Source organism: Gymnodraco acuticeps, unplaced genomic scaffold (assembly GCF_902827175.1).
Source record: "Gymnodraco acuticeps unplaced genomic scaffold, fGymAcu1.1, whole genome shotgun sequence".
Lineage (NCBI taxonomy): Eukaryota > Metazoa > Chordata > Actinopteri > Perciformes > Bathydraconidae > Gymnodraco > Gymnodraco acuticeps.
The window spans coordinates 1,415,906-1,443,305 of NW_022990042.1; the positions used below are offsets into that span (position 1 = coordinate 1,415,906).

Genomic DNA, 27,400 nt, shown 5'->3' on the forward strand with positions numbered 1-27,400 from the left:
TGACATATGACGTAGTTCCTTCTACGGCAAGCCTAACGGACAAGTCAGCCGTTCGCGCTTTAATCATGGCTTTAATCCGGAAGCGTTAGCATGGTATTGTCACCGGGCTGTTTGGACATGTAGTGTGCTAAGGTGGGGATCTACATTTCTGTTCATTTTGTTCCGTTTTTCACTTTTATATTCGGAAACAGGGAGTGTTGTTTTAACTGTGTTTGTATAGCTAGGCTAGCACAATAACACGTTGTAATGCCTAAAGGCTAGGCTAATTCAGATGTATTCAGTGGCATTAATTCTCTTTTAGACTTCTATGTTTACAGCAGGCACGTTGTTTATCTGACTTTAACAAATCACAATCAAAATGTTTGCACATGCAGCTGTGGGAGTATGCACTTAGATTAGGAGAGATTTATACTTGATTATTATATGTTTTGCATTACTTTTGACAGGAAGCATCCTGTTTGTGTTGGAGGAGTTTCTGTGTGAAGATAACCCAAAGACAGAGAGGATGGCTCTGGAGCAGCTCAGCGATGTGGTCCAGAGATGTGTGAGTCACCACACCCACCTCCTGACATGCACACACACACACTTTACAACTATTCATGTCTGGGTTCTCCAATGAAATATTTACATATTTTGCATGGACTATGGATAACTTCAATATCTATATTGTAGAGTGGACTGTGGTGCTTTCAAAAAATACACTGACATTTTTGATGAATTATAATGAGTTATGTGGATGTAATGGGTTGGTAAAGGCAAATAAACATACAGTCTAGTAAGTTCAGAAAATGACATCTCTACTATAATGTATTTTTAAAAACCAGGTAAGAAACGATGCAATATGACAATATCAGAAATCTAAGATGATATCTCGTCCTATGGCACAATATTGATATATTAGTGTTATACTGCCCACCCTACCTCAAATGTATTCACTCTACAATCAAATAAAAGCAGCAAATTGAGCAGTTGGAAACAAGCATTTTGACCATATCAAATGAATTTATTATCATGTCCTACAAAAAAACTCTTTACATGTTTGTTTTTAATCCTTCACCTGTCTTTCTTTAATACAGCAAGCCCTCCCTGATGACAGCTACACCTCAGAGGACCATGACGTATTCACCATCTCTGGAAGGACCTGCATCGAGGAGGGTGACAGCGCCCAGGTCCTCAGCATTGTACTGGATGAGAAGAACCAGGTACTGAGGCTGATCCCTGTTCCAGCACTTAGACTTGTTCACGTGTGTGTTGCACACTGCATTAACTCTCCTCTTGTCCCCCTCTCTGCAGGAGATAGTGAGGTGTATGGGCTGGAACCTGCTGCCTCCTCTGATCCAGGTTCTGATGAACAAAGACAGCGAGAAGCTCTCTCAATGCCTAGCCATTTTCAACCACCTGCTACAGGTCTGTTCATAAAATATATAGGATAAAACATAAGTTATAATTTGATAAGATCCACTATCCAAACTAGCACAGTGTAGATGCGTAGTAGGTACGATTTTCATTGATATAGCACTTTTAAAACAATGTTACAGAGGGCTGTAGAAATAATTGAATTTATATCAAAATTGCACTATGGACTAGTGTTTGTTTTGTTTTCAGACCTGCAGACCCAAAGAGCTTCTGATTGGCCTGCTGGAGCAGCTGGAGCAGGACGACCCCGTGGCCATAGCAGAGAGCCTCCACCTGCTGCTGAAGCCTCTACAGAGAGGTAACACATCTGTACTGTCAGGGCTGCTGCTGAAGATGATTCATTATTCAATTAAATTCAAAACCTTTATTTATCCAGGTAAAATCCCATTGAGATCAATGATCTCTTTTTCAAGGGAGACCTGCAGCAGTAGGTTCCACAAGAAGACATAAAAACATAAACAACAGAACAACAAAAGGACATCATACAGCAAAATGTACAGGGATTACAATTTACATATTTAACCACAAGTACAGGTACCAACAGCATCTGATTGTGTAGCATCCAACCGAGCTTTAAAAACATGTAGTGGTACTAGCTTGGTAATTTTCCATTCTTTTTGCAGACTGTTCCATGTTAGTGGAGCTGCACATCTAAAAGCTTTCTTCCCTAAGACAGTCCTAGCACTTGGCACATTTAATAAAACCACAGCATGCGATCTCAGGCAATAAGTACTTTCAATTCGCAGAGAGATCAGGGAGCAGATATAAGATGGTAGTTTATCCAACATGGCTTTGTAAATGAAAGAGTACCAGTGACTGAGCCTCCGTACAGTTAGTGATGGCATAACCGCCTTGGTATACAGGGTACAGTGATGAGTAAGTGCTTTACAATTTGTCAAAAATCTCAGTGCGCTGTGATACGCAGCATCTAACTTGCTCAGGTAATTGGCAGGTGCATTCATATATAACAAATCACCATAATCCAGCACAGGTCAAAAGGTCACAGAGCCTTTTCCTGGCCTCAAGCGAGAAACAGGACTTGTTTCTGAAAAAGAAACCTAGCCTAACCCTCAGCTTTTTAAGCAGGTTATTGACATGAAATTTAAAAGTGAGACAGTCATCAAGCCAGATACCCAAGTATTTGTAACAGGTAACCACTTCAAGTTGTATTCCTTGCGTAGTTACAATATCCAAAGCAGCCTCTGGTGTATTTTTAGCTTTAGCTTTCGAAAAGTGCATTACCTTGGTTTTATCCACATTTAAAAGAAGCTTAAGCTCAGAGAGCTGAGCCTGAATAATGTTAAAAACAGCCTGTAATTAACAGCCTCGTTAATCGAGGGACCTGCACAGTACATAACGGTATCGTCCGCATAAAAATGTAAGGTTGCTCCTTCGACATTTTCACCTAAACTATTAATATAGATAGAGAATAATAGCGGACCTAAAACTGAACCTTGTGGTACACCATGTTTAACCACTCAGAAGACAGCCCATCAAAGTGAACACATTGGGACCTTTCAGAGAGGTAGTTTACAAACCAACCCACTGCATGGCTGGACATGCCTATACTGACCAGCCTTTGCTTCAAAATGCAATGATCGACAGTATCAAAAGCTTTGGATAGGTCAACAAATAGAGCTGCACAACTCTGCTTATTATCTAAAATACTCGTAATATCATTTACCACTTTCATTGTGGCAGTGATGGTGCTGTGTTGCTTTCTGAAGCCTGACTGATGTTTAGACAGGATGTCATTGTTACATAAAAACACCTTTACCTGTTCACTCACGAGGCGTTCAAGAACCTTGGCCAGAACTGACAATTTAGAGATGGGTCTATAATTGTAAGGTGGCCTCCCCTCCTTTTAGTAGTGGCAGGACATAAGCTGACTTCCATACTTTTGGGATTTTGTTCGTGCTGAGAGAGAGGTTAAAAAGAGTAGTAAGAGGTGGAGCAATAAAATCTGCAGCTATCTTTAAAAAGAAAGGTTCTACGTTGGATCTAGCTTGGTTAAGACTTCACGAACAACATCAACAGTAAAAGGAGTAAAACTGAAAGGGTTTTCCAGACCACATTGTTCTGAGTCACCGACTGTGGTGTTCACAGAAGCAGAATTAGAAACAGAATGAAACAGAGAGCCACAGGACACAAAATGCTCATTAAAACAATTTAGTATGGTGGCCCTATCCAATATAGTGCCAGATACTGTGGTAAGGCACAGTATGGGTTATGTATTACTTATGGGGCCGAAAAACTCATTCTGTGGGGACATGGGAACCGGCGAGCAAAACTGTGGACTACTTTGTTAGTTGCCAGTGAAAAATAATTTTTTTAAAGTATATATATATTTTTTTATATATATTTTTTATGTCTATGATAAGAGGAATTTATTACATATATTTATCAAATATATAAAAACATTTTCATCCCGGTTTTTAAAACTCCAAGTACATGTTTTCAAAATCCAAAGATATTCACTTTATTGTGATACAGAGCGGAGAGAAGCATGACATATTCTGTTAAGCTTTTTTTTTTCACGAAACTGTATCTCAGGGCTTCTTAACATTTAAAAACCTATGAATGTGTCATACTCACTTAACGGGAAGAAACTCGGCTAACTGATGATACGAACCATTTTTACCGAAACAAAGCACAAGTCTCACAAGAAGCGTCTAAATTAGCCCTGAGCGGAAAAAATGCTAACGCACTTAGCACAGAACTCTAGGTATAAATACTTTATTACTTATCGGATCTGCACAAACAAGATATTAGCTAGCAAGCTGAGATTCCACAGATTCTAGAGCAGGGGTTCTCAAAGTTTTGATGAGTGAGGGCCAATTTAGGTACCCAATATTGGATTGAGGGCCGCCCAAGAAAAAACGGAACACAAAATAATTCCAAAACAAATCCTTTCTTTATTGTACTAACCAATTACCGCAACTCGCGAGATGCCTAGTTGCCATGCAACCAGTAGTCTAGCAAACTTTCCACAAGCTGTCATTCATAATTTATGAATGACAACCCAGGGGGCGCAGTTTTACCATTCTTAAATTCCATTCTAATTCTTACTAGATACAACCATGGAGGATTAAAATATAATGCATGCATTTCAGCGTGTCACATTAACTATCGCGGGCCGCCAGAAACATTTCCGAGGGCCGCCATTGGCCCGCGGGCCGCACTTTGAGAACCCCTGTTCTAGAGGTATTAGTATCATCACTGATCGATCAGAACTCGCGACAGGGGAAGCAAACACACATCACAACACGGAGCTCTATGGAGCAAAAACGGGAGAAATGTCTTATCTGTTGCTGTTTCTGATCAAAAGTCGTGTTCAATGGCATCAAAACGAGAAAAACGCGGCTGAAGGTTAATCCATAGGTTAATCCAGTGTTTCTCAAAGTGTGGGGCGCAGAGATGTGATAGGTGGGTCGCGAATGGACGCGATGAACGGGAGATTTTAATTTTTTTATTGACCTGGGTCCTCGCGGACGGTAGTGGATTATTACAGCCGGAGACTCGCAACGGCGGTGGACTTTCACAGCACCGCTGCACCGGACCTGCCGGAGCCGCCAGAGCCTCGCAACGGCGGGTGTTTGCGGCGGCGGATGCGGTACCGGCACAGCGGCGCTGTGAAAGTCCACGGCCCACCTATGCCAGAGCCAGCGGCCCACCAACGGCAGCGGCCCAACGGGAAAAGTCCCGAATCTCCTGATGGCCAATCCGAGCCTGCTCACACACACACAACTGAAACCAAAGTCATTTGTAGACATATGTAAAAATCTCTCATACACACACACACACACACACACACACACACACACACACACACACACACACACACACACACACACACACACACACACACACACACACACACACACACACACACACACACACACACACACACACACACACACACACACACACACACACACACACCACACACAACAGCGTTGCAGTCAGGAAGAAAAGCAATGTGGAGCGGCACCTCACCACTTCATAAGGAGTTTAACCGTGACACTTTTCGAAATCCCGTTTGTGTCCCCCCCACTTTACAAATAGGCCTATGTTTATTATTATCTTTTAACGCAAGCCATCATCGCCACGGAGGAGCACACAGCCTCTGTGAGCGAGTGAGACACAGAGACAGAGAGAGAGACAGAAAGAGAGAGAGAGAGAGAGAGAGAGAAAACACACCTTTATCTATTTAATATAGCCTAGTTCTACAAAATAAAGTAAGAAATCATTCCAATGTGTAGGCTATAGGACAGTAAACAGTTTAAAAGGGGAAGTGATTAGTAAAATATGCATAAATAAAAAGAAAGAATGCTAACTAGGTAACATAAGATAAGAATACACAAGTTTAAATGATTTGTTATTGGTTGTGATCATATTCTAAAGATGTTTGGATTATTGAAAAGTATACAGGTCGATAGTTACGGCTGTAACTACGGTTCTATGAGTCCCGGATGACCTTTCAGCACTGGATATGTCCATCGCGCGCATGCGCAGCTCGAGTACCAATACCAACAAAGTCACCTGTGACCCACGTGACACCGGCTATATCAGCCGGTGTCGTCAGAGGATCTGTTCCCAGAATCTTCTCGCGAGCACACAAGAATTCTGAGTGACAGGGAACTCTGGCGGTCATCCGGGACTCATAGAACCGTAGTTACAGCCGTAACTATCGTTCTATTTCGTCCCTACTGACCGCCAGAGACGGTGCTTTCAGCACTGGATGACTTATACCAACAATGTCATGAAGAATCCAAGCCCTTGCTCACCACTGGAAACAGCGGAGCTCGGCAAAAGGACCACGCCGAAAGAATGGAGAGTGGCGACATTGACCTGATGACAACTGGAGAATGTGCCAGAAGACACCCACGACGCCGCGGCGTAGATGGTCTCCAGGGGCACCACCCTCAGGGCAGCCCAAGATGTTGAGACGCTCCTTGTAAAGTGGCATCTCAGCCTGATGGCAGAGGGCGGCCACTGGCCCCGTAAGCCTGTGAGATGGTATCGACAACCCAGTGGGGCAGCCACTGGTTAGAGGGCATAACCTCCTTCAGTGCGGCCAGGGCAAAATCAAGAGTTGCTCCTACTACCGTATACAGGCAGTAGCCTTGATATACACCCTTTGGGCACCCCCAGGGCACAGCAACTTCGACGTGCCGTACTCCTGAATGTCAAAGCGTGCCAGCTGGGCAGGCTGATTGAAGTGGGTTTGTGGAAGGACCCCGGGCCGGAATTCCACATTTGCCCAAAGGGCAACGCCTGAGAGTCCCACCTCGGGCATGTACTGTTTATGGAGAGGACATGCAACTCCCCGACTCGCTTCCCTGAGGCTATGGCAAGCAGAAATGCTGCCTTCGTGGGCAGCCACCTAAGCCCCACCTGGGCCAGGGGCTCGAAGGGAGGAGATGATAGGGCATCCGGCAGCAGAGGCAGGTCCCAAGCCGGAGCCCTCAGGGTGCTAGGGCGACGCTGCCGTAAAGCCCCTCTCATAAAGAGGGACACCGACCTGTGGCACCCCGCCGTGGCGCCGTCGACCCTCACATGTCGGGCAGAAATCGCAGCCACATAAATTCAGAGTGGAGTGAGAACGTCCACTATCTAGAAGGGACTGTTGTCTAAGCAACAACGTACATGCTGTCCCCAAGGAACACACACATTCTTGCCCCCCAGTTGGGGTAGGAAGTGCGTGAGTGCAAGCTGCACAGTCCGAAGCTCTAGCACGTTGACCTGGCGCGCACTCTCCTGGGCAGACCGCTGACCCTGAACGGTCCTGCCCTGCTGCACTGCACCCCACCCTGAGAGACATGCACCTATGGTGATGGTCTCCTGGCGGGATGGGATGGCGCTCATGGGCACGCCCACTTGGAGATAGGCCCTGCCCCTCCAGCGTGACAGAGAGTGGAGGCAATGCTGCGACACCCTGACTTCCCTGTGCCTGTGCCACTTGGCGTCCAAGTGGAGGCTGTTCAGCCACATCTGCATGGGGCGCAACGACAGCGGGCCTAAGGGCCCAGCGGCCGAGGCAGCTGCCAGTCTGCCCAAGGGCCGGAGGAACTGAATATAAGGCACCATCTTGCCCGGCCCACGTCGAAGTAGGCATCCCTCAAGTCCACGGTTGAGAACCACTCCACCTGTGCATATGCAGTGGTCAGCATATAGAATGGCAGCACCTTCGGGAATCTGTTGATTCCTCTGAGGTCCAAGATCGGGCGAAATCCGCCGACTTTCTTGCTCACGAGAAAGTACGCCGAGTAGAACCCCCTGGGCTAAGCAGAGGGTCTTACTGGCTTGATTGCGTCCTTGGACAGAAGGACGGACAACTCTTGGGCCAGAGCTAGGGCCCCTGCCGCATCGCTGACGACTGTCAATTAGACCCAGCCGAAGGCTAGGGGCCGGAGCTGCGGTCCGTACCCCTGGGTTAAGGTGAAAACCACCCAAGGGACGGAAGTACAGACCGCCCAGTAACTGAGCTGCTGCTGGGAAAGCAGCCGATGACCGGGGGGGCACTGGGGCACGAGGCCGTCTGGAAGGCAGGCGACCTGGGGCACGAAAGTCATTGGGTCGCGCCGCTAAGGCCTCTGCAGACCACCCCTGTAATCCGGCGGCTGAGTGCGGCTGCTAGAGCGGCCCCTGGGCCTGCTGGGAGTGGGCACAGGTCTGCGAAGACCCGAGAGCTGCTGCCTGGTCTGCCTAGCTTGGGCGGCACGCTCCAGTGCCTCCAGGGCAGCTGACCTAACCAGCTCTCCTGGCTCGACTGGTACGCTAAGGAGGACTCTCCTACATGCCTCCGTTAGTGGTGACTGGGCCAGCGAAACCTGGCGACGAGTCTGTACCAGCGACAAGGCCTCCTCATACAGAGGTGCATCAACCGAAGGAGGTGCGCCAACCGAAGGAGGGGCGTCAACCGAAGGGGGACAGGCCCGCTAGCAGCCCCACTAGCAAGCCCCTACACCGGGCCCAGGCTGAAGGGCCAAGAGGCGACTTCATCATGCACCTATCGGCAGCTAGCCGATCCACTTTAGAGGACAGCTTATTTCTAGTCCTTCTATTGGGGGGAGCACACATAGCCATCACTCCCTCAAGTCGCCGGGAACGTCCGAATTGATCTGGAGGAGGATGTGACAAGGAGAGGTGTCTGTTGGCTGCTGCCAGACGTTCCACCTCAGTGATTCTAGCCACTCTGAGCGCCCGAGGCATGCAGCTACAGCTCATGCAGGCGTTTACCGTGAGAACCTCCCTCAGATGCTCACATTTCGTCCCCACTGACCGCCAGAGGCGGCCGAGGCAGGAGGGGCAGCGGTCGTGGCCGTCCTCGGGCTCAAAAAAAGCCATACAGGCGCTACATGAATGAGCCATTCCGTAGGTAGCCAGATGCAGCGTAGCCGGGAGCGGGTACACAGCCTTCACCAGCTACCTGCTTAATGGAAAGAGTAGAGCGTTGCTGCTACTCGCCGAACAGAAAGAGGGATGTAATTACACCCACGTTACCGGCAGAGGGAGCGGGAGCGAGAGCACTGCCTTCACCTGGCTGGATTAATAAACACGGCAGTTCAGCGTCTACCAGGAGCGGGGGCGGGAACACAACCTTCACCAGCTACCTGCTTAACTGAAAAACAGGGCAGTTCCGCGTCTACCAGGAGCGGGGGCGAGAACACTACCTTCACTGGTTGAGTTAGAGACGAATGCCAGATGCAGCGTAACCGGGAGCGGGTGCGGGAACAGAGCCTTCACCAGCTACCTGCTTAACGGAAAGACAAGGCAGTTCAGCACCTACCAGGAGTAGGGGCGAGAACACTGCCTTCACTGGTTAAGTTAGAGACGAATGCCAGATGCAGCGTAACCGGGAGCGGGTGCGGGAACACAGCCTTCACCAGCTACCTGCTTAACGGAGAAACAAGGCAGTTCTGCGTCTACCAGGAGCGGGGGCGAGAACACTGCCTTCACTGGTTGAGTTAGAGACGAATGCCAGATGCAGCGTAACCGGGAGCGGGTGCGGGAACACCGCCTTCACCGGCTACCTGCTTAACGGAAAAACGAGGCAGTTTGGCGTCTACCAGGAGCGGGGGCGAGAACTGCCTTCACTGGTTGAGTTAGAGACGACTGCCAGACGCAGCGTAACCGGGAGCGGGTGCGGGAACACAGCCTTCACCGACTACCTGCTTAACGGAAAAACGAGGCAGTTTGGCGTCTACCAGGAGCGGGGGCGAGAACACTGCCTTCACTGGTTGAGTTAGAGACGAATGCCAGATGCAGCGTAACCGGGAGCGGGTGCGGGAACACAGCCTTCACCAGCTACCTGCTGAACGGGAAGAGTAGAGCGGTGCTACTACTCACCAAACAGAAAAAGGGATGTAGCTACATCCGCATTACCGGTAGAGGGAGCGGGAGCGAGAGCACTCCCTTCACCTAGCTGGGTAAAATAAAGAAGCTTAACAGTACACGCAAGACGTTAGCCGAGCAGCTGCTGCTAACGATCAAGCGATATCAAGTCAAATAACACACATGTTTAAGACCAGATAACTAGCTTCGAAAGAAGAGAACAGCACAGAGCCGTAGTTACAGCAGTAACCATTGCCAGTGCTCACACGGCATATAACCGTAGTTACAGTAGTAACTATGGCCAGTACTTACACGGCTTAGAACCGTAGTTACAGTCGTAACTATGGCCAGAACTTACACAGCATAGAGCCGTAGTTACAGTAGTAACTCTGGCCAGTACTTGCACGGCTTGGAACCGTAGTTACAGTAGTAACTATGACCAGTACTTACACAGCATAGAGCCGTTTACGGTATTGACTATGGCCAGTACTTACGGCTTGGAACTTTAGTTACAGTAGTAACTGTGGCCGGTGCCTAAAAGTGTCAGCCAAACGGCTGCCCACTAGATAATATAATATTGGGAGGATGAAATCCTCCTTAATGGCCACACATGCAGAGCACACATCACACAGTGAAGATTGTTCTCTGCATATCATCCTAGTGCTAGGAGTCTAGTACTAGGAGTCTAGTACTAGGAGTCTAGTACTAGGAGTCTAGTACTAGGAGTCTAGTACTAGGAGCAGTAAATACAACGATATAGCGCTACTGCAACCATACCATGCGTTTACCGCTGAGTTAAATAATGAAGCTTAACAGTACATGCAAGGTGTTAGCCAAGCGGCTGCTGCTAACAATCAAGCAACCAAGTCAGAACACAATGTTAAGACCAGATAATTAGCTTCTAAGAAAGAGAACAGCCCGCATAGAACCGTAGGCCATGGTTACAGTAGTAACCACATATGCGGAGCACACAGCACCTGCAGTGAAGATGTTCTCTGCATATCATCCTAGTGCTAGGAGTCTAGTACTAGGAGTCTAGTACTAGGAGTAGTAATACAACGATCTAGCGCTACTGCAATCAAACCCTATGTTACCGGAAGCGGGAGCACTGCCCTCACCGGCTGAGTTAATAGTTAAGCTTAACAACAAGGTGTTAGCCAAGCGGCTGCTGCTAACAATCAAGCGACCAAGTCAGAACACAAATGTTAAGACCAGATGATAGCTTCTAAGAAATAGAAAGTACTTACCTTACTCTCTGCATCTAAACGAAAAACGGGTTCAATTGAATGAGGGACACAGCCAAAGCTGGGACTCAAATGCTAATGATCGCTTGGGCACAACGCCACAAGCAGAACTTTCAAAAGAGCATAAGGGCAACTTTATGGGAGAGGAAGCGGGAACACTGTCGTCACCAGAAAGTCTAAGCCAAACAAAAAATAAGACAGCAATCAGGACAACTTGGCTGGGAGAGGGTGCGGGGACACAGCCATCACCAGCAACAAGCTGACACCAACCTGTCTGTCGAGGCTCTGCACAGCGCACAGCCGGCCACAGCTCCTGGAGAACGCGTTAACGACCCGTAGCTCCGACTGTCAGTCACGAAGCTGCACGCGGCCAGCTGCTTGCAGAGAAATCCCTCAGATCAAAACGTTCAAACCTGAACGCTGTAGGCTACAAAAATGTAGCCATGGTACCCTCGCGCAGCGAGAAGATGAAAGGAACAGATCCTCTGACGACACCGGCTGATATAGCCGGTGTCACGTGGGTCACAGGTGACTTTGTTGGTATTGGTACTCGAGCTGCGCATGCGCGCGATGGACATATCCAGTGCTGAAAGCACCGCCTCTGGCGGTCAGTAGGGACGAAATAGAACCCTTTCAGAGTGTTGAGAGATGTATCCATAAATTCATTTTGTGCTCAAAGTGCACCAGATTGATGCATTTCACTTCAACATTTAAAAAAAAATCTTACATTTTCTTTTCACTGAAAACTGGTCCCACAGACCCAAACAGCACACAAAGGTTAAAGGTAAGAATATAATAATGTTAAAATGTGCTAAATATATACACTGCAAAAAAACAGAAAAAGAGGAGTAAAAGTAGCCCCCGACTTGTTTTATTTTTTTGAAAGTAGCTCTCATCCTAAAAAAGGTTGGAGACCCCTGTTGTAGAACGATACATTTGACCATTTTAAGCTTGGCCCACCTGTTCAAAGTGGGGAATGCCAGAAAAAGTTTGAGAACCACTGGGTTAATCCAATGTGTCTGTGTCACTTTGAAATGATGACTGATAATCCATCATTCCATTTTTATGTCAAAAACTGAGTTTTCATATTAGCTGCTATGATAGCTACCAGAGTGTATGACAGCTTCCTGTTTTGGGTATTCTGGCTACGCATCACTCTCACTCCTTATTTGGTAACGTGTAGGTGGATTTAGGAACTTCCCCTCGATTCTATTGGCTCTGACGGTTAAAAAGTCGAACGAGGGGGGCCAGAGATATGGAAAATCCGCAAAGAAGTGCTTTGTTGTTGCTAAATCTCTCTAAAAAGGTCAAATTGCACTTGTTTTGCATCAATCTTGATACAGGGTACGTATTATATGTTATAGTTTGGATTCCTAAAGCTTTTAGTCTACTATCCCATCATTCAAGGGTGGTTTTCACTATAAGTAATTTTTTTCTTTTGGACGGACACTATCATTTAATTTTTTTTACTATGTTCAATCTGAATTTACTTTAAAATAAAAACATCTATATTGATTCTGACTCTTCTACATCCAACTCACAGGTTTATCATTGCTTTGAGAAAAAAGATTATTAATTTACCCCTTTTTAGAAGGGAAGATATGGTCATTTGTTCTGGGAATGTCATTTTCGAGCCTGAGACCTGGAAAACAGGTTAAAGCATTTACTGCAACTTTTGCATGAAAATGTGTTGTAATAAATAATCCAAATATTTGGCGTTGCATCTTCCCAGGATGCATTAGTCCACTTTCTGTAGCAGATTTACTAGAACTATGTTCTGAATGTACTTGCTCCACATGTGGACTCAGACAGATGCATCACCTCTCCTCCGTGTCTCCCTCTCAGTGCTGCTGTGCCTGGGCAGCCGGAAGGCCTCGTCTCTGGGCATGACTCTGTGCTCTGTGCTGGACCAGCTGGCCAAACTGCCTCTGCCTCACACCAAGGAGCAGGAGGAGGACGACGTGTTCTCCCTGTGTCGCTGCTGCAATGAAATCACAGACTTCGTCAAGCCCTTTGTCCAGGAAGCCAGGCAGAACCTCCAGAACAGAGAGGGGAACATCCAGAGAACAGACAGGGTCGGGGGGGAGCTGGGCCGGGACAAGGAGGACGAGCTGGGGACAGAACTGCTGAAGTTGTGAGTGGGAAGTTTTAGATGATTGCTTATTAAATATCTGCAGCATGCTGAACGTTGACTCTGTCTTCCTGTCTGCAGCTGTATGAAGACGCTGAGTCACACTCTGCTGGAGGCGCAGCTCAAAGACCCCGACACTCTGCCAGAGTCCCCCCTCAGGGACTTCGCCACAGACATTTTGGTACGGAAATTAAATCACTAATATTGTGTGAAAAGCGATTTGTATACTGGAGTATGAAGGTTGGGATGGGTCCTGCTAATCGGGGTAGTTACTACAGCAATAAGGCAATGCAACTTTACTTCATAATCTGTCTGCACTAATACAATATTGATATTTTAAATGTTCTAGATTTATATGATTTTTAAATGTATGTTCTACCTAATTATTTACTTTGTTGGATTGGAGGTTTATTTTATAGCATATGTTTTATTTATTTGTATTTAGCAGACAAGCTCCTCTTTGTCTACATATATATATATATATCAATCAATCAATCAATGTTTATTTATATAGCCCAATATCACAAATGTTACATTTGTCTCAGTGGACTTCACAGTTTGTACAGAATATCAGTATGACAATACGACACTCTCTGTCCTTAGACCCTCACATATATATATATACACTAATAATTCATGGCATTTATTTTAGCACTTTTACAAGTGCTCAAAGCGCCTTACATCACATATTATATTAGACATGTAATACATCAAGACTGTGGACAATACCCACAGGAGCAGTTTGGGGTGAGGTGTCCTGACCGATGACACAGCATATCAGCAGATACAGGACTCACATTTGGTTGGTCGACACTGCCAGATGGTTTGTTAATTGTGTGTGTGTGTGTGTGTGTGTGTGTGTGTGTGTGTGTGTGTGTGTGTGTGTGTGTGGTGTGTGTGTGTGTGTGTGTGTGTGTGTGTGTGTGTGTGTGTGTGTGTGTGTGTGTGTGTGTGTGTGTGTGTGTGTGTGTGTGTGTGTGTGTGTGTGTGTGTGTGTGTGTGTGTGTGTGTGTGTGTGTGTGTGTGTGTGTGTGTGTGTGTGTGTGTGTGTGTGTGTGTGTGTGTGTGTGTGTGTGTGTGTGTGTGTGTGTGTGTGTGTGTGTGTGTGTGTGTGTGTGTGTGTGTGTGTGTGTGTGTGTGTGTGTGTGTGTGTGTGTGTGTGTGTGTGTGTGTGTGTGTGTGTGTGTGTGTGTGTGTGTGTGTGTGTGTGTGTGTGTCACAGACCAGCCTGAGTGCTGTGGGCGAGTCCCTCCCCAGCCTGGTGTTCCAGCCCCTGCTGAGGAGGAGGCAGGTCCCGGGCTTCCTGGAGGAGGAGGTGCGGTACCCCAAAGAGTCTCTGGCCTGCCTGGCCTACCTGCTGTTCGTCCATCACCTGGCGGCTGACGCTTTCCCCAGTGTCTTCAGGTACCAGAGCAATATCTGCTGTCATAGAGGTGTCAGGGCTCTGATGCACTGTAGGAGCTTCCTCCAAAGTGGATAGATGAACAATGGACAGTACTGATGGTCATTTGTACAGCTTAAACACCTCATAGAAGGGGGACTTTCAACCTGGACCCCATTTTTCTTCAGTTTTTTATGTCCAAGTGTCTTATGGTGACAACAGTTATTTAAATAGGTCCTTGCCTCTGACAGGCTCAGATAGACAGATTATATACAGAATATCTGTATTTGTGAGAAATAAAACGTTTCTAACCAAGTCTCGCTCGTTCTGAAATCTTGCGTTGCAACCACATTGTCAGAATCGGATAAATATTTAGCCAGGAAAAATCTTTTGGATAAAACTCAGCAACGCTTCAACAACACACTCTGACAACACCTAGGCCCTTTCTCATTTCTCTAATTCCCCTCCTCGACTCCCACGCTCTGCCTGGGAAAACGTTCACCTGAGGCCCAGCTGACTCTGATTTATGACTCCATCACTGGCCCTGGGTCAGTTTGCAATTAAACAAGAAACTAATATTCTAAGTGTTGTTTATTTTTGGCCACATTGTCCTTGAATGCAAGGCAAGTTTATTTATATAGCACCTTTCAACACAAGGCAATTCAAAGTGCTTTACAAAAAACGAAAGACATTAGTTTTGCAGGGTGACCGTTTTAAAAGGGGAGACATGTGTAAAGGGTCCCAGGCCGGATCTGAACCTGGGTCCTCCGCTAACCCGCACATATTGCCAATTAGTTCCGCAACCCGACCCGACCCGTCGGCACAAGATCCGCAACCCGACCCGAACCCGCATATATATGAGCATTGAAAACGTGCAATTATTAACACACGCAGTTGCATATTTGTCTCAAAAAGCGTGGGATGTTGGTTATTTTCTCCATCTAGGAACCAAAAGCCTCCCAGACGTTGGATTTCGCTCTTGAGGAAGTGTTATTGAAAATGCTGTATTCTCCGCTAGAGAGCTTCACCTCAGCCATTTTGAATGTGGCCCGCTCAGCAGCAGATTGATGGGGTGCAGAGGTTATGATTATGCGCGGTCCCGCGGGGGAGAGGTTTGAGGATTATTTAAACATTAAACTAAATTATTATTATTTAAATATTTTTATTATGCAACACCCGCGAGTACTACCCGACCCGATGCAGGACATGGGCTATACATCTACACTGAACACAAATATAAATGCAACACTTTTGTTTTTGCTCCCATTTTTCACGAGTGGAGTACTTCGTGACCACAGAGTGTGAACGTTGTGATCAGCTGTTTTAGCGCAGTTCTCCTGTGAAGGGGGGGAGTCTCCCTCCGCAGCCGGTTGGCGTAGTTTTGGCACAATTCCGTTGTACAGACCGACGTTAACAGCAGCCCCGTCTGTGCACACGGAGACCGACTCTGTCGTACGCAAATGCGCTTTGTGACACAAGTGACGGTACGCATTTCAGATTACGCACATAACCTGCGTACCAGTTATGTGCACCCCTGTACTACAGCAAAAGTATTCTCCGTCGGGACTTCCTGCAACAACACCACGCCGTTATCTTGATTCTGATTGGTCAGAAGACATTATCAAAGATGTTCTATTGAGAAGACGATCACTACGTGACAAAAGTTTTGAAAACCGTGGCTACTGAAATCAATCTTACTAACTGCTGTCTGTGCAATTTACTCCGTGCGAGTTGGCAGACTTTATTTTGCTTACTTTAACATCATTTGTCATGGTGGGGCTAAGCCATTTCTTGGTATGGGTGTAGCCTACCCCAGCCATACCCTGGCGCTGCCACTGGTGGCACGTATGGGGCTGGCCATTCTGCACATGCGTTAAATATTTTAACGCAATTAATTCAAAAAATTAATTACCGCCGTTAACGCGATAATTTTGACAGCACTAGTATATAGAAAATGTTTTAGATCTTTGAGTTCATCTCATGAAAAATGGGAGCAAAAACAAAAGTGTTGCATTTATATTTTTGTTCAGTGTATAACTTCTAATCTAGGTCCGGCAGTGGCTCAGTCAGTAGGGACTTGGACTGTGAGCCGTAGGGTCGCCGGTTCAAGACCTAAATATGGAGTGTCTGATGGGCAGATGTGTTCATGACGACCCTCACTCCTATTCCCACTCCCCTGCTCCTGATACTAGACTCCTGGTACTAGGATGGGTTAAAAGCAGAGAACACATTTCACTGTGTGCTGTGTGCTGTGTGCTCTGTATGTGTAACCATTAAAGAGGGTTTCATCCCTCCCAATTCTAATTCTTCCCATACATGTATGGGAGCCTCATGACTGCAAACTTTAAATAGGACTTATTTCGTTTTCTGGTTAGGACAAAATAGATTTAGCATAGTAATCCAACATAAAGGCTGGTAATGGGTAAATAATGAAGGTTTCTCATTTCTCTAATTCCCCTCCTCGACTCCTATCCTCGAGACTTAGTCCCGCCCACAGGAGATGCGAGTGGAGGACAGAGGAGAGAGGAGTGGAAGCAGCAGGCGGTTAGAGAAATGAGAACTCCTCTCCTCTGAGCGGTCATATTAAAGAGACGTCCATTAATGATGACAGGAGGCACAGCAGCCCTCTGTCTGATGGACAGATGTGTTCATGACCACTTATATATTTACTTTGATTCATTCACAGTGCGGTATAATGAGACAATAACAGGCTACAGATGCGGACACACACACACACACACACATATATATATTTATATATATATACAATTTCAGATTCAAACAAGTATGAGAGCACTCTCATAATAACGTAACACAATCAGAGACTAGATATATCCCCGTCTTTAACTCTCACTCATATTCCACAGTTGTCATTGGCCCACAAGTGACATGAAACAATGACAGTGTTGTGTGAAACTTATATTATTAAAGAAATGATTAAATTGACGTTGCAAATGTTCTCCTGAGCCATCACATCGCTTTCACTCTATACTGGACCTAACTCAGCAAAGCCTCTTAAATACCACAACATAAGAAAATAGGGTCCAGGTTCAAATAACAGAAGGTACCCTTTTAAAATAATATCCTGAATTAAGATGCATTGTTAACCCTCCTGACCCTCTGTGTTCACAGTCCTGTGTTTGCTCTCCGGTGTAACATGGAGCACGTCTGCCTGCTGTTGTCCAGGTGAGTACACACAGACACAATATCATTTCATTAGCATTAGCTCAGTTCTACAGCACCGCTGGCAGTGTGCATGATAGTTGGCTTTCATAAAACAACGTATAAAGCATAAATGAGGATGTACTTTGTCAAAAATGTACATCAAGCCAAACAAAGCCATATGAAGGAGATTGATTCATGATAAAATAATTAGGGTGCTTCCAAAGCATAACCACTATTTATTGCAGAAATGCAAACTTCTTCAGGTTAATGTCTGGTGTGTGCTGTGTTTATGAGCTGAACCCTCATAACTTGTTTTTTTTATTGACAGAACTGAGGAGTCCAGGATTCAGAAAGGACTGGTGAGTTCAACTGAAACATACATTTAAAGATTATTTGTTTGTTTTTTGCAACATGCTCGAGATTTGTATTGTGGTTACTGTTCAAATATAACCCAGGTGATTTGTAGCTTCAAGAGAAAAAAGGATGACAATGTTCTGATACTTGTCCAGCTGTTATAGAGAACTGGATCTTAAGATATCCATTCTTTTTACTAAGCTTCCACAGTCTAACCTAAATGCTGTGTGATCTCCATCTCAGGAGCTGTATGAGAAGAGCCTGGTGCGGGTGGAGGACGGCAGCCTGCCTGCAGACCTGCTGGAGATCAGAAGCTTCCTCACCGTCCCACAGGTGATTTAGGATCAGCTGTTGCTCTGCTGGGACCCTTGCAGCGTTATGATGCTCACTGATTGATTTCCCCGTTTGTTTCCAGAACTTGGTGAAGGTGATGACGTTATGTACGAGGCATGATTTGGTAAGTCTTCACATTAGCAGATGATTTAGCAATTGTGTGCAAAGACTACATTAGGTGTAATATATATAATATACTGTAGTTTGCCATATATTCATTGTCCTATGTGTTTTAGTTTTTAAGGTTCTTTGTATATTTAAATTTGGTGTAAATACTTGTCTTTGTTATTTTTTAATGCTAAATAGTTTCTTAAAAATACTTATTCTATGACCTATATTTTGTACCTACTATTGCAACTTATTCTCTTAGATTGTTTATGTTTGCACCACCAGACACCACATCAAATTCCTTGTATGTGTAAACGTACCTGGCAATAAACTTGATTCTGATTCTGAACAACAATGCAATAGATAATGGACTTAAAGGGACAGTTCACCCTAAAATCAAAAACATATATTTCTCCTCCTAACTGTAATATTTTTCATCTATCGAGATTGTATGGCATTTTTAGAAATGATGACCCGGATACTTAAGATAATCCACAGACTTTGATTTGGGCGGTTTCATTTAGGGAACGACCTTCTTGTTGACCTTACCATCAGGAAGACCGAGATGAGGTGCACACTTTTGTAAACCCTTTCGCCCATTATTTATAATTCACACGTGAAATGTACCTTTTCCATGTGAATTTGAATCAAAATGCTATTTCACATGTAACTAGAAGGGCACTCGGAGAGTCATCCCCAATCTCGCATGCTTTCTTTTAAAAATATTTCTTTAGTGATAAAGGTTAATGTACATGGTGTTCCCCTCTGCTGACTGTACATCAGCTAGCTCCAGTGAGCTCCGGAGAGCCTCTGGGGGTGTGGCATGCTTTCATCTACAAAGTCATACAGTATTAAACTGTTCTCAACAAGCTCTGTAGATTATCTTCAGTAACTGGGTCAAGATTTCTGAAAAGAGACACTGCTATTAAGTTTTTCAAAAAATCTTTTGGGTGCTCTGAGCGCCACATGCTGAGTGCCATTTAGTTTCTTCTTTGAGCGGGAGGAAGGCAACTCTAACTCACACTAAGACAATCTAGAGTAGGGGTCACCAACCTTTTTTAGGGTGAGGGCTACTTTCAAAAAATAAAACAAGTCGTGAGCTACTTTTACTCGTCTCTTTTTTGTTTTTTGCAGTGTATATATTTAGCACATTTTAACATTATTATATGCTGACCTTTAACCTTTGTGTGCTGTTTGGGTCTGTGAGACCCGTTTGCAGTGCTTACTAAAAGAACATGTATGCAATTTAATTATTTTAACCTGCTTTATTTGGGGGTGGACGGGCCTCACCTCCTCTAGGGGGGTCCTCACCTCCTCTAGGGGGGTCCGGGGGCATGCATGGAAGATTTGTTTAAAATGTTGAAGTGAAATGCATCAATCTGGAGCACTTTGAGAGCAACATGAATTTATGGATTCAGCTCTCAACACTCTATGAAAGGGAGCTGTATACTTTTCAATAATCCAAACATCTTTAGAATATGATCACAACCAATAACAAATCATTTAAACTTGTTTATTCTGATCTTGTGTTACCTAGTTAGCATTCTTTCTTTTTATTTATGCATATTTTTCTAATCACTCCCCTTTTAAACAGTTTTTTGTACTGTCCTATAGTACACATTGGAATGATTTCCTACTTTATCTATATTAAATAGATAAAGGTGTGCTCTCCCTAGCTCTCCCTCCTTCCCTCCCTAGCTCTCTCGCTCGCTCTCTCGCTCTCTCTCCCTCCCTCCCTCCCTAGCTCCCTCCCTAGCTCTCTCGCTCGCTCTCCCTCCCTAGCTCTCTCCCTCTCTCTCTCTCCCTCTTTCTCGCTCGCAGAGACTGTGTGCTCTCCCTAGCTCTCTCTCCCTCCCTCCCTAGCTTTCGCGCTCTCTCTCTCTCTCCCTCTGTCTCGCTCGCTCGCTCACAGAGGCTGTGTGCTCCTCCATGGCGATGACGGCTTGCGTTAAAAAAATAAAAATAAACATATTTGTAAAGTGGGGGGACCCAAACGGGATTTCGAAAAGAGCAGGGGACATGTCCCCCCTGTCACCAGTGGAAATTACGCCATGCGTGTGTGTGCGTCAAGTGCAATAAATAAATATGCAAGTTGCAACACACACAGTAAAACTCTGCCCCTCATGTGCTGCATAGGCTGCATGACAGGCTGTTCAATGGGGCTGATGTGTAGATTCTGCCAGAAGGAAAATCAGCGGGGAGGTGCCACATTGCTTTTCTTCCTGACTGCAACGCTGGTCCCGCAAATCAAGCAAGAATGTGATTGGTCGATATTCATTGTGGGGGTGGGGGGAGGAGGGGTGTTAGATAGATATAGAGTTGTAGTAAGTAGATAGAGTTCGCTATGATTTAGGTTTCGTTTATGCATAGGGGAGATTCTTTTAATTACATTTCCTTTTTTGTTTTGTGTATTTTATACATTTTGGATTTGCTTGGCGAGCTATTTTTAGAACATGCCCCGCAGGCGACTCACGTTGCCCCTGCGGGCGACTCACGTTGCCCCTGCGGGCGACTAATGGCGCATTTCCACTGCAGTGGGTAGCCCCGTTTAACCGTCCTTAAGCGGCCAGGCCAGTTTTTGGTGGCCTTTCCATATAGCCTAGTACCGGCTAGCGGGTACTTTTTCCCTCTTTTTCCGGCCTCATAAAATCGTGGTTCTATCAGACCAGGGCCAGGGCTGAACTAGTGACGTCAACACTCTCGACTGCTGATTGGTCAGAGAGAATCGTCACAAGATCGCGCGCGAGTTCATCCCTAGCGTCGCATATATATTTAGAAGCAAGCTTGCAGCATTTTTATAAACAGCATTTTGTAAACGGATGAGCTACAAAAATGGCTACGTCTAATAAGAAAAGCACACCGTGGTCGACCGAGGAGGTGACGACGTTCCTTCATCTCATTGGGGATGATCAAATCCAGCGGGAGCTCGACGGAACAACTCGAAATGTGAACAAAAACAAAGCCGATCGCCCCGCCTACACTGCGTTGCTACCCCAGGTCCTAAACTGTAATGGAAATGCGCCACGGCCTCGGAAGGCCAGCGAGGCAGCCCGAGGACTGAGCGAGGACGCTTAGGGACGCTTAAACGGGGCTACCCCGTTGCAGTGGAAATGCGCCATAAGTGCCCGCAGGCACCGTGTTGGCTATCCCTGATCTAGAGACAGTAGGAAGCACTGTAGGTAAGAGGAACACATTGATTTGATTTGAAATGTCCCTTTAACGATGGCTTAGCTTTTAAATTAGGTCCCACTTCATTTGTATCTATTATTCTCTAGAGGATTTTTCTATAATAGATATTGTTTTAATATTTCCTTCTGTGTCCACAGAGAACCAGAGGTCTGAAGGTGCTGCAGCTGAGCATCGATAAGCTCAACACTGAAGCCAAGTACAACTTTTTCCAGTAAGTTCCACTTGTCTTCCATAAACATCTCCTCCTGTCCCACCCTCCAGCAGACTGACTCTAACTCTACCTTTGTTTCAGGTACATGCTGAAAACCAGCAGTCACTCAGGAGTGGAAGGCTACGTCATCAAAAACATCAAGAATCAGATCGACGCTGCGCTGCAGGTCTGATGCTGAACTAAGAGCTACATTATGGTTGTGTACTGTAGTTCAAAATGTCTTATACAAAGCATCTTTCATTCCTTCCTTCCTTCCTCAGCCGGGGAACAGTAACTTGTGGTTTGAGGGGCCGCAGCTGCTGCCTCTGCTGAGGAAGGTTCTGGTTCTGCCCGACGGGCCGGAGACCGACCTGCTGCAGTACCTGGACAGGTCATCACACTCAACCCTGCATCCATTTTATATGCCCCAACTCATTGGAACATTTCCCAGCATGCATTAGGGCGAGAGTTCATAGCAACTACAGAATTAAGAAAATAGTCAGTGAGCTTTTACTCCTGACTGTATGATTTGAGGTTATTGTGTATTGCTTTATTAATCACTAAAGTATGTTTTTATAGATAAAGCCAATGTTAACAATTCTTTATTCTATCAAGCATTAGTGTGCTTCCAGGCATGAGTACATCAGTTTTACATAGACTCAAGTCAAATGTACTTTTGTCCCCATTGTCAAATGAATAAAATATGAAAGTTTAGTTTAGCAGGGGTGCCCAACCAGTCGATCGCGATCGACCGGTCGATCGTGGGGAGATTCCCAGTCGATCGCGAGATGTGTCTAAAAATAGAACAACAATATTCAGTTTTATCGTTAATGTCCTATAACATAATCTTCCTGTGCCAGAATAATGCACTTGAACGCATCAAAGCTTTGTGATTGGCCGGCGTGACCCCATGTGTCGGGGCGTGGCTGGTGGGCAGTGGGCAGTGCACTAGTTCGCTGACGTTGTCCGTGTCAACACCAGGAGTGACAGTCCGCACACACACAAGACCGCAATTATGGCAGAAGCAAAACATTTTGCAAAACAATTTTCACTCCGAGTGGGAGGATGATTATTTTTGTATCTATTCCAATTCAAAGTCCATCTGTCTCATCTGCAATGCGAGCGTGGCTTTATCGAAGAAGGGAAATTTAGGAGCGGCATTTCAAAACAGTACACAAACGCTACGAGACGGAATTCCCTCCTAATTCTGCCCTACGCTCCAAAAGGGGAGGGGCCTGAAAGGACAGCTAAACGCACAGCAGTCCATTTTCACCAGGCCCAACAACAAGAGCAAGGCTGCTCCGTAGCATCTTATCGTGTCAGTCACGTTCTTGAGAAACACATGAAGTCTTTCAAAGACGGCGAAGTTGTGAAAGAAGCATTCCTGGAGGCTGCCGATGCGTAATAAAAATAACAGAAGCATTTCAACAGGTTTTTGATATGATAAAAACTCAAGTTAGATACCGTTATTAATCAGCTCTAAGTTTGAGTTTGTTTGAACTTATTCATTATAATTATTGTACAAAATGGTATAAGAATGCAAACTTAAATTGATTATAATCTATTATCAATTCAGGTTAAGAAACTAGTGTTGCTTGCATCCTATTTTAAAAAGGCATTTATTTTTATAATCTACTAAAATGCAACAAAAAAAGGGTTTGATTCTATTAATTTTGTCTTTTTTATTGCACTTTGGCAGCAGATTCCTGTGTAGCTTCAGATCAGAGTTGTCTTATTAGTGAGCCTAATTTATACTTTTGTAGCAACACTATTTTTATATAATGGCAAAGAAAGGGTTCAGAGTCTTTTCTTTTTCCCAGTGTCATACAGTATGTGGCAGCACTGTTCAATGTTTCTTGAAAACATTACCCACTGTAGTGACGTGTGAATAAACTCCAACTCTGTATCAACAACACTGTTGTGTAACTTCAGTTAAATACTTGTATGTGTGTAGATTAGAAAGAGGTAAGATAAAGGATCTGCAGTATTTTATGGAGTATTAATCGTACAAAGGTCAGTTTTATACAAGTAGAAGTGTGTATTTACCTGGTAGCAGGCTGTCAGTAACTACGCCTCTCTATTTGGACTGGTAGATCTCGGCAGACTGGCAACTTTAAAAGTAGCTCTCCGTTCAAAAAAGGTTGGGCACCCCTGGTTTAGAGTGACACTAATTGAAGTATAGGATAACAAATGACTCTCTCAACTATGTCACATGTAACACTGTATCAGGGCCATTTATAGGTGAACAGTTTTTTATGTAGCCAGTGGGGAGGGGGTTGTGAATTTACAATACATCACTTAAAGGAGACCTATCATGCAAAATGCACCTTTGTATGTCTTTTATACAATATGTGTCCCCACTCACCAAGTGTCAGAAAACACAACCCTCTTTCTTTTCCTCCATACCCAAAATCTCTCAAAACTGGGCTGGAACGGATCTGATACAGACTGGTCAGATTTGAAAATAGTCTGAGTCAGTGACGAGGAGCTCCGCCTATATGGCCAACTCTCCACCAATCAGGGGAATGAGAGGTTGCCATGGTAACAGCATGGTAACATGACCCCTCCTTTGCAGGGGGGCGTGGTCAGCTGCAGCTCATGCAAAGACATGGTGGAGGAGAGCAAAATAGAGCGAAATGAGGCATGGCTAAAATGCATGATCTGTTTGGTATTTTGAAAAAGAAAACGTATAAATAATATACCTTATATAGGTATGGCCCTACAATATATGATTCAAATATAGCATGATATGTCTCCTTTAATCTGCCTCTCTTCTCGAAGATGATGGTTCACCACTATCCTTCAAGGTTTTAATAATGCGTTGGAGAGTTCTTAACCCAATGCTATTAGTTTCAGCAATCTCCTTAGTTGTTTTCTTTGCTTGATGCAGGCCAATACTTGGACCCTTCCTTGACCTCTATATGCCGTTGTAGTGCTACCCTGTCATTATTACATGATTATGTTCATACAAAAGTGAGTGGTTGAACCTGATTGTTTGTGTTGTTTTAAACAGAATCATGGAGTCTCTGAACCTGCTGCGTTACCTCGTCATCAGAGACAAAGTGACAGAGAACCAGGTGATGGTTGTACCTGAGTGAATGCTAGTCCGATGATTTTACAAACATCCATTCTTGTTTCTGATTCCCATGGTGCATCAGTGAATTCAACTCATCGTATGTTTCCGCTGCTGTTCTTGCAGACGGGGATCTGGACGGAGCTGTATAAGATAGAAGATGCGTTCCTGAAGCCGCTGCGCGTCGGAGTAAACATGTCGAGAGCTCACTACGAGAGGGAGCTCCACGACACCCTGGCGACCAAGAGGGGCAAGGTCAAAGGTCAGACCAACACACTTATGTCTTTAGAGAGGTGCAGGAATGAGTCCTAAAAAGAGAAATTAGTTACATTTTAGCACTTATGGTTTCCTCGTCTCAAAAAAGGTTTGTGGGTAGATGCATAAAATTAGTTCTGTGGTTAACACAAACTGAAGAGATTTTAACTTTATAACCTAAACTTTTTGACAATGGATCAGTAAATACCCCGCTGGTGAATGTCTGAAGCTTTTACGTGTCTTAAAGGTCCCATGGCATGGCCATTTCTACTGATCATATTTCCATTGTTGAGGTCTACTAGAATAGATTTATATTGTGCAATTTTTTACAGCATCTCTGTATAGTATGTGTATTCACTCTCTGTCCTAAACGGCTTGCTGGAGCTCCTGACCCCCCCTCCCTGTGAGCCCAGTGTGCTCTGATTGGTCGGGACGTTGCGAGGCTCATTGCTGCGAGATTTACGGGTTGGCGATACAGCGAGAACAAGCAAAACTCATCCTGAGCACACACAAACACTCACAGCCGAAGTAAAAACAATAAGTGTGGCTTGATATTGAGTAAGAAAAAGGTTTATAACGCTGTGAGAATGGGTCTGCGGAGAGCATTCCTCCGCGATCCCAACTCGTCTATTACCAGCGTTCAGGGAGCTCTATGCAAGTCAATGGGGACTCCCTGTTAGTTAGCCAAGGGATCCTGGTGTGTGAGGTGCTCCGCGGATTCGTCCATTTAGGCCAATCCGGTCATTTGTTGTTGATTTGGGTATTCACACGTCACAGAACCCAGGAAGCAAACAATGGAAAAAGATAAATCTCCAACGAGGCGTTCTGGGGCAGCATAGACTGTGTTAGAGTTGTACTCGCTACAGGGTGTACTTTGAGGGTTTGTGACTCTGCAGACCGTTTACATGCAGAAAAAGCTACATAACACACAAGGGGACGGGTAATAACCGGAAAAGCATGACCTGGGACCTTTACTAACTACTAAAACCCAACATGCCAAACATTAGCCGCCTTTAGCTTAGCGGTGGTGATGTAGTTAGCTTATAGCCTAACGTTAGCCTTTTACTTCTGGCAATTACGCTTCAAAAATCATAAACTGGTGTAAGTATGTAAAGATGAACCTGCTGAACATCTAAGTATCATAAACATGTTGTTGCCACAGAGCTTATTTCCTGCTGTATTCAGAAATCCTTTGGAGAGTCCCGTTAGCTTTTTTGAGGGAGCCCTTGCGATGCTAACTTCCGTAAAAAATCCGTCATTACTGCACGACTAATTCAGTTTCACATTTATCATCCAATCAAAAGCTTTTGCAGAATAACACCTTTTTATACAGAAGCCTGTGAAAATGTTATAAAGTATTTAATATACATGTTTACGTCCCCACAGCGGAGTCCATGCTTTCTGTGTCCGTTGGCAAAGACAAGCTGCCCAACATGACCTCAGAGTCTCAGATCCAGGTCAGTGATTCTCTTATACAAATCGTGATTGTATTCATACTGTGCTGATAGAAATGTACTGACTGAATTTAAATGTGTTGCCCCAGGCTTTGCACTCGGCCTTGCACACCTTCGACATGATCGAGAGTGTGTTGGTGCGGATAGAGGAGCTCACCGAGGTGAAGGAAAATCTTTAAGCCGAGCCAACGAGTTTTGTTCCTCATCGTCTCAGGGACGGGCCAACACAAAGCCTTCAATGTTCTGTTGATGTATTCTGTTTAAGAAAAGCAACATAAGTCTGTAAAACATTATTTTCGAGTGTTTCATGTCTTTTTCTTTTGGTATTTCAGCAGGTGCTTTAAAAGTTGCATTGTGTTTATACAAAGATTCAAATGATGGAACATTTGTATTGCTTCTGTAATAAATGTTCAAACTCTTGTACACACGAGTTAAACAAGGTGGACTGTTTCTGTTGTTATGAAGTGTGGTTTATTCTGTGGCAAAGAACAATTCAGTAGTGGTTGGAACCTGTTAAACCCGAGAGACCCCGGTACCGGGGCCCTCCCGCAACATCTTGCAGGAAACAGTGTCTGAGGGCATCTTAACGTTTCATAAACTATGAATGTTTTATATCCATGTAACGGGAGATGACACAGAATCGATGGGTACATACATTATCACTATATGATAAAAACTCGACTTTATAAACAAAAACAGACATCAAAACATGTGGCGCTAGGTGGGTCATTCCAGAATTGGAGGACAATTTAGACACCAACATTTTTGAA

The 27,400-nt window shown here is 45.0% G+C and overlaps 1 protein-coding gene across 1 annotated transcript; it reads left to right on the plus strand.

Annotated features, from left to right (window-relative positions):
* The first annotated feature begins 26 nt into the window (after nucleotides 1–26).
* glmna (glomulin, FKBP associated protein a) lies at nucleotides 27–27,080 on the plus strand. Its single transcript, XM_034215466.1, has 19 exons — nucleotides 27–132; nucleotides 447–544; nucleotides 1,077–1,202; nucleotides 1,294–1,407; nucleotides 1,606–1,714; nucleotides 12,843–13,131; nucleotides 13,210–13,309; nucleotides 14,351–14,532; nucleotides 17,642–17,695; nucleotides 18,003–18,033; nucleotides 18,272–18,361; nucleotides 18,444–18,485; nucleotides 21,796–21,869; nucleotides 21,951–22,035; nucleotides 22,130–22,239; nucleotides 24,862–24,925; nucleotides 25,048–25,183; nucleotides 26,563–26,633; nucleotides 26,720–27,080. Exons 2-19 carry the CDS (start codon nucleotides 506–508, stop codon nucleotides 26,807–26,809), a joined length of 1,806 nt encoding a protein of 601 aa, XP_034071357.1. The 5' UTR covers nucleotides 27–132; nucleotides 447–505; the 3' UTR covers nucleotides 26,810–27,080.
* The last annotated feature ends 320 nt before the right edge of the window (nucleotides 27,081–27,400 follow it).

Excerpts from the sequence above, each read along its gene's own strand:
- glmna (XM_034215466.1), top strand. The coding sequence starts at position 506 with ATGGCTCTGGAGCAGCTCAGCGATGTGGTCCAGAGATGT. Across the intron at positions 1,715-12,842 it reads GCTGAAGCCTCTACAGAGAG|TGCTGCTGTGCCTGGGCAGC; the intron begins GTAACACATCTG and ends TCTCCCTCTCAG. Across the intron at positions 18,362-18,443 it reads GCTTCCTCACCGTCCCACAG|AACTTGGTGAAGGTGATGAC; the intron begins GTGATTTAGGAT and ends GTTTGTTTCCAG.